This window comes from Nannospalax galili, unplaced genomic scaffold, assembly GCF_000622305.1.
Source record: "Nannospalax galili isolate Female #2095 unplaced genomic scaffold, S.galili_v1.0 scaffold777, whole genome shotgun sequence".
Lineage (NCBI taxonomy): Eukaryota > Metazoa > Chordata > Mammalia > Rodentia > Spalacidae > Nannospalax > Nannospalax galili.
In genome coordinates this window covers 3,925,985-3,933,612 of record NW_008341810.1, presented here as the reverse complement: position 1 = coordinate 3,933,612, position 7,628 = coordinate 3,925,985, and the positions used below count along the sequence as shown (strand labels likewise).

The 7,628-nt window shown below is 42.1% G+C and overlaps 1 protein-coding gene across 1 annotated transcript in view; it reads right to left on the bottom strand.

Annotated features, from left to right (window-relative positions):
* Zcchc4 (zinc finger CCHC-type containing 4) overlaps window positions 1–4,904 on the bottom strand; it is a 46,525-nt gene extending 41,621 nt beyond the window's left edge. The window contains exons 1-3 of the mRNA XM_008837335.3: window positions 4,738–4,904; window positions 3,868–3,986; window positions 2,503–2,585 (exon numbers count right to left, since the gene is read on the bottom strand). Coding sequence (XP_008835557.1) covers window positions 2,503–2,585; window positions 3,868–3,986; window positions 4,738–4,858 — 323 coding nt within the window. The 5' untranslated portion in view covers window positions 4,859–4,904. The remainder of the gene's footprint in view (window positions 1–2,502; window positions 2,586–3,867; window positions 3,987–4,737) is intronic.
* Between the last annotated feature and the right edge of the window lie 2,724 nt (window positions 4,905–7,628).

Here is a 7,628-nt window from a genome sequence, read left to right as displayed (position 1 = left end):
TGCTGAAGAATTAAATTTAAAAAGACAGGACAGAAATGAATTCTTTTCACAGATTTGCTGAAGAATGAAATCTATGCTTCAATTCTAATAGAACATTTTTAGCAAAGCTGAGTGTATTAGTCACTTTTCTGTTGCTGTGATAGAAACACTGACCAAAGCAGTTTATAGAAGGAAGAGTTTATTTGAGCTTACGGTTCCAGGGGAATTACAGTCCCTCTTGGCAGGGAGGCATGGTGGCTGGAGGTGGCTGGAGAGGAGGAGCAGAAGCTAAGCTCTACATCTTCCAGCAGGCACAGGAAACAAAGAGCAACTGGAGATCCTGCAAGGCTTAAGAACTGTCTAAGCCCACCCCCAGTGACGTGCTTCTCCAACACCTTCTAAAACCTCTCAAAACAGAGCTACCATCTGGGGACAAAATGTCCAAATAGTTGGAGGCTATGGGGGATATTTTCATTCAAACCATCACACTGAGTTTTAAAAACATGTTTATAGTTTTAAAAAGGTTTCTTTTTGTTTAGAACTTCAAGGAAGAAATATCAGAATTAGGCATGGTGGTAAAAAAATCTATAATCCCAACACTGGGAAGGTAGAACCACAAGGATTATGAGCCAGCCTGAGCTATACAGTGAGGCCCTGTCTCCTAAAACCAAGGGCTAGTGATATAGCTCTGCAGCAGAGAACCTGCCTAGCATGTACATGATCTGGGTTTCCACCCCCACCACTGTAAAAATAAAAGCAAAAGCATTATAGTAAATCTTCATGACACTGGATTTGGCAATGGATTCTTGGCTATGATAACAAATGCACATGCCACAAAAGAAAAATTAGATAAATTGGACTTTATAAAAACATCAAGCCTGTTACACATGAAAGGACATTATTTAGGAAGTAAAAAAGACAACCTACAGATTGGGAGAAAATGCTTGGATATCACATCATCTGACAGGTATAATATCCAGAACACATAAAGAACTATGACTTGACAACAGAAAGTCACAGAAAGCAATTAAATATGGGCAAAAGAACTTGAATAGATATTTCTCCAAAGAAATCACGACTGCCAAAGCACACGTGAAATGATGGCCAGAATCATCACTAATTAGAGAAACAAACAAAAGCTATAACGTGCCACTTCCCCACTACTAGGATGACTGTACTCGAAAAATAGTATGTGGGATGGGGGTATGGCTTAGTGAGGGAAGTGACTGCTATGAAAGCCTGATGGCCTGAGTTCAAATCCCCAAAACTCACACAAAGCTGGACACAGTAGCTCATGTGGGTGTAATTCCATTGTCCCTACAGGAAGATGGGAGGTGGAGAAAGGAGAATCCCTGGATGCTCGTGGGCTGCTAGCCTGGCATTCACCGCTGTCAACAAGAGAACCCACTACATGGTGGAAGATGAAGAACTGTGAACATGTGAGGTGGTCCTCTGACCTCAAATGACACACTGTGGTGCACCCACTCTCTCACAAATACACACACACACACACACACACACACACACACACAGATTTTTAAAAATATGGTTGAAGATGTAGCTCAGTGATACAGTGCTTGCCTAGCATGCACAAAAACCTGTGATGTTTGATCCTCACTAACACACACACACACACACACACACACACACACACACACACAGAGAGTTGGCAGGAATATAAAGAAACTATCCATTGCTGATAATATTAAAATGGTACAGTCACTGTGGAAAAATTTAGCAGGCCCCCAAAACCCTAAAAAGAGTTACCATATGACCAAGCAAAGCCCTCCTAGGTATCTACCTGAAAGAATTGAAAGCAGATTTAAACAGGTGTTTGTGCTGGCTGGCATAATCCCACCCCTCGGGTGGATCTCTGTGAGTTCAAGGCCAGCCTGGTCTACACCACTGTGAGTTCCAAGCCAGCTGGGGCTACAGGAATAAAAAAAGAAAGGAAGGAAGGGAGGGAGGGAGAGAGGAAGGGAGGTGGGGAGGGAAACTAGGAGATTTTCCATTAAAAAAAATTAGCAATAAATAAACAGGTGTTTGTATGCCAGTGTTCATGGCCAAAAGGTGGAAACAAGAGCAAGCCTGGTGTCCATCACAGAAAAAGGAATTTTCAAAATGCGGCACATGCATAAAATGAAATGTTACTCAATCTAAAAAGAAAGAAAATTCTGTTGCATGCTACAATATGGATGTGCCTTGGATATATTAAATTTAACAAATCACAGACATAATAACAATATTATATGAGGCTCTTCATATCAGGTATCTAGAATAGCTAGAGTCATGCAAGAGAAAGTAACTGAGAGGTCACCGAGGTTTGAGGGCGGTAGAATGAGGAGTTATTACTTAATGGTGACAGAACTTCTGACTGAGGCTTAGCAAACAGTGGTAATGGTGGTACAACACAAATTGTTAAATGGCAAGCTTTATGTTAACAATAAACAAAGTAAACTTAAAGGAACATAAAAAAGCACATCACTACTGAAATAATAAAGAAAAATCACATCACATCAGTACCTTTGTACACACTGTGTTCGGGATAGGGGGGGCTGACATCTTTGGTTATAAGCTTCTCGTGCAGCAAGTCTAGCTTCTGACAACTGAAAGATAGTACAAACCTCATTTTAAATTTATTTATTATCTAATCAGATATATAGAGATTAGAAACACATGTGCAAACAATTTTAAAATGAAATGGAGATCTTTTTTAAAGTTTAAAACCTCATTTAATTTTATGTCTTATAGGGTTTACATGGAGTACAATATTGTATAACTGTATTAGTTCAACTGTAAACCTCAAAATTTACAGCTAATTTTGAAAGAGAAGCATCTTATCTCAGGAAATTGTTACTGAATATGTCAATGCTGTTGTAATGAGATGCTTCTTCTATGTGGTTATTAAATAATTTTTTTTTTTGGCCTTTTTGAGACAGGGTCCCCCTGTAGTCCCAGCTGACCTGGAACTCACTATGTAGACCAGGCTGGCCTTGAACTCACAGAGATCTGCCTGCCTCTGCCTCCCTAGTGCTGGGATTAAAGGCATGCGCCACCATGCCCGGCATTAAATAATTTTTTTTTTAAGAAAAAAGAAATGTCTTTTTGTTAAAAAATAAATAAATAAATTCATCATCAGAAGGGTGGTACATACCACTCCCTCTGACTCTTATCTTGGACTTTCCAGTCTCCAGAACTTCCTGAGACAAAATCTGCTATTTTACAGTGTTCTTCTTACAAAAGTAGAAGCCACAGCTTAGCCACCAACACTAACATATCAAATCTTATACGGGACTAATTTTTTTTTTTTGACACAGGAAGACATCAGTAATCAAAGTTAACAGTTAAATATTAACTTCAGTCTCCAGAATTTTTTTTAAAAAAAATCTTCATTTCTCTTAATATAGTAATCTCAGGGCTAGAGAGATGGCTCAGCAGTTGAGGGCATGTACTGCTCTTGCAGAGAACCCAAATTAAGTTTCCAGCACCCACAACAGGCAGCAGCTCACAACCTATTACTTGATGTACTCTTCTGGTTTCTTTGGGCACTTGCATTTGTGTGCACATACAGGCACACATGTATACACACAATTAAAAGTAAAAAATAAATCTTGCTGGGCTTGGTGGCACATGCCTTTAATCCTTGTACTCAGGAGGCAGAGGCAAGGCAGATCTCTGTGAGTTGGGGGCCAGCCTGGTCTACTTAAGACAGTTCCAGACCACCTGAGGCTATAGGGAGACCAGGTCTCAAAAATAAAAACAAAGGAATAACAAAAAATTCTTTTAAATCCTGCATATCAATTTATTTAAATAAGTAGATATTTCATATAATGTTTAAACTGTGTTTCTTAGACATTCTCAATAAAACTGACCAAAAAGTCATCATACCTTTTCATCTTCCCATTGAAAAAAATTACAATCTTTTCTATCTCTACAGGCTGAGCAGGCATAAAATCTCCGTGCTTCTTCCTTCCCTTGGCTCACTTTTACAAACAGAAGAGTGGGCCCTAGTTTCAGAACAGGAAAAAAGCATGTCAAACAGAAGTCTGCATCAAGTAACTTGCTTTCACTACCTCAAATAAAACTTGTTTAGGTTTCATGAATAATTTATAACAATACTCTCTTTGATCAGTTTTTCTCCCCTCAGTACCAGCATTCCATCAGTGACTACTCAGAGATAATTTTGAAAACTGGTCCGTCCAGAAATAAAACGCTGTTGTCTATATAGTTGCTGTCTACGTTATGAGAGTCACAAACCTGGGTCCAGAGAATAAAACAAAGAACTCAAGAGAACTGAGCGCTTTGCCATTACTCTGTCCTCAAGTTGGAGGAAAAGTGAGTCTGGTTTCCAGGCACGAATTCTTTTCTCCTTCTAACATACGTTATATATGAGATATATCTATATCTCTCTATACCACATATAGCTGTAGATATAGAGAGATACAGATGTATGCGTGTCGTTCGTCAACAAATGAAATTCCCCAAGAACTTGTCCACGTGAATTCTTCAGCAGCATGCACTCTTGGTGCTGCCAGCCCCTATCCCCTCCCCCGAAACTACAACAGTCAGCAATTCTCTGGGGGTTCATCAAATAAGGTGAAAAACACGTTCTGAAGAGGGGACGTTTTCAGCCATCACACAGGTGGGGATGAAAAGAGAAAAATCTCTTGCAGAGAAAGGTCCCCAAAGCCCAGAGCATCCAGGCCAACCCGCATCTTTGGCGCCAGCCCACTAGGCTGAGCGCAGACGCCGACCCACCGTGCGGGCACAGCGGGGCGAGAGCAGCGGGATCCGAGGGAAGCGCTGCCTCCACCCCGGAGGTCGCCGTGCGCCCAGCGCACCCTTCCTCCTCCACGGGCTCGAGAGTGGGCGCCGCCATCTTTCCGCCCACGACCCAAAAGCCTCAGCCCCAACCACCCAGGCGGAGAAAGAGCGCCGCGTCGGCGCGTGGGACCACAGCGTCACCGTGCGACTGGGAGGACCTACGCCTCCAAAACCAGTCCTGGTGCGACTAGAACTGCTCCCAAATGGCTCCCTTTGGGTGTGGCTGTTTGTTGGACCTGTGCCAAGAGCCTTCGCCTCAGCACCTGTAAGTGCCTTTATTTCATAAGCATATAACAAGATGGTTAATTTGGGGGACCGAAAGAACAACAGAGAGCTGAAATAACAGCGAAACGAGCTAAGACAGCTGAGAGTGCTGAGCAGCTCTACCTGTTACAAAGTCATAGTGCCATTTGGACTCTGTTTTCTTTTTTGTTGAACCGATGTCTCATGTAGCCCAGGCTGGCCTCCAACTCCCTACATAGCTTGAACTTTTGGTCTTCACCCTGCCATCTCCCAAATACTGGGATTATAGGTATGTACATCGCCATCCCTGGAGCACATCTAACTCTTGAACCCTTCTGTCACATAATAGCATGCCCACTGATATTTGTATATCAATAAGTCAATGCTTGTCTACGTAGAAAATTCCAAAGTACAATTTTTTTTTTTTTTTTTTTTTTTTTTTTTTTTTGTATTTTTGAGACAGGGTCACCCTGTAGCCCCAGCTGGCCTGGAACTCACTATGTAGACCAGGCTGGCCTTGAACTCACAGAGATCCACCTGCCTCTGCCTCCCAAGTGCTGGGATTAAAGGCGTGCACCACCACGCCCAGCTCAAAGTGCAATTTTTATTACTTCCGGTTTAAATTGACTTTGGCAAGGTTGCAAGATGTGAGACAAATATCCAAAAATCAGGTTTCTGTACACTAGCAATGGTCATATAAACATTAAAATTAGAATACTACTTAGAATTCTCAAACAAATGAAGCATGGATGAGTCTAACATATACAAGTGCAGAAAACTACAAAATGCTGCTGAGAAAATCAAGATGTAAATAAATGAAGACGTATGAGTGTTCATTAGTGGAAGATTAAACATAGGGAAGATGTCAATTCTTCCCAGGCTTAGTGCAGATTGTGTGCAAGTTCTATCAAAATCTCAGCCAGATATACAAAACATTATTATGAAATATATAGGGAAAGGCAAATAACTAGCTAAAATCATTTTGGAAGAGAGTAACAGAGCGGGAAGACTCAGTCCGCCATGCATGGCTATGTAATTAAGATGCACACAACACAGGACTGTCGATGAAACAGTCAAGCGTGTCCTTATAAATCTAAAAATTGATGACACACATATCAACTTATCAGGACACATTCCTATCGTGCACTAGTTTAGAAATATTATTCCTATGATATAATATTTCACTCACATTCTGCACCTCCTCCTGTGGACCATCTGTGTGTTTGATATAGCAGTGCCCATTCTCACCCTGTCTACCATGAGTCCCCAAAGAACATTATCTGCACCGCTACATCTTTTGAGAGGCAGGAAAGTTTCTGGATCTATGCATGATAATACTTTGAGGAATTCTATATCAAAACTTAACTATCCACTCATACTAGCATTTATTAAGAATACTTTTAAAAAGTAGTATCTCTATAGATTTGGGTTTCTTTTAAAGACTTGATTACAGGGGCTGAAGAGATGGCTCAGTAGTTAAGAGCATTTGCTGCTCTTGCCTTGGGATACTGAAGGAAACCAGAGACAGAACTGAAACTAGGTCTGAGCACTGGGATGGACATTGACCAGCTAGCCCATCACTCAGTTTTATCCTAATGCTGCTAAGACTCAGTGAATGCAGTGACTTCCCCCCACAGAGGCTCTGGACAAACTAGTGAACTCCTACAAGCATCAGGAAGTCTCATCCCAGTGTCCTTTGAAAGCCCCAATCCCTAAATTTCCTTCCAGGAAAACAAACGAAGCCAGAGAACCATTTTGTAGAGGATGCCTTACCATCATCTGTATCTTCTGGTGACTGGTGTCCGTAAGCCAGCTGGAGATGAGCTTGGTCCTGTCACTCACAACCAAGAATGTTGACTAATGCTGCAATCACCGTGTTGGAGGCCTGTATCCATCACTGTGGTGCCCTTGTCCAGTCAAGAACCAAAATTTTCCAGGTGTGGTGGTGCATGCCTTTAATCCAGTACTCGAGAGGCAGAGGCAGGTGGATCACTATGAGTTCAAGTCCAGCTTGGTCTATGTAGCAAGTTCCAGGCCAGCTGGGGCTATAGGAAGACCCTACCTCAAAAAGTGCAAAATAAGAGAACCAAACCTTGCCCTGCATTCTCTGCACAGGTAGTTCTGCCTGCTGGCCTTCCCCTATCCTCCCCGTCCTTGTGGTAGAACCTGATGTCTCCAGCAGCCTTTGCCTTGCTACCCCAAACTGAACACACAGACCATTTCTTTTTAAGGGGAACCCATTAAGGGAGACCATCAATAAGAAGGAAATCCAGCAATAGTATTCCCCCTGGGGCCTCTGCACTAAGAATCTGGACCCTGATGCCCTGAATTGGCCAGGAAGCCCCCTAGATGTCCTCTCTCTGCTTTCATTATCAAGAGTGATGCCAGAATCCTCCCAGCTCTGAAAAGACAACGATGGAAACTTGGCTGGGAAGGCATGGGATAGAAAGGGACTACCGAGCATCCTGGGATCTTTGAAAAACAAGGACAATGCTATGAAGCCACACACCCTGGAACTAATGACATCTTAGGAGCTACTGAAAGTTACTGAGCTTTTGTTTTGTTTTTAGAGACAAAGTCTT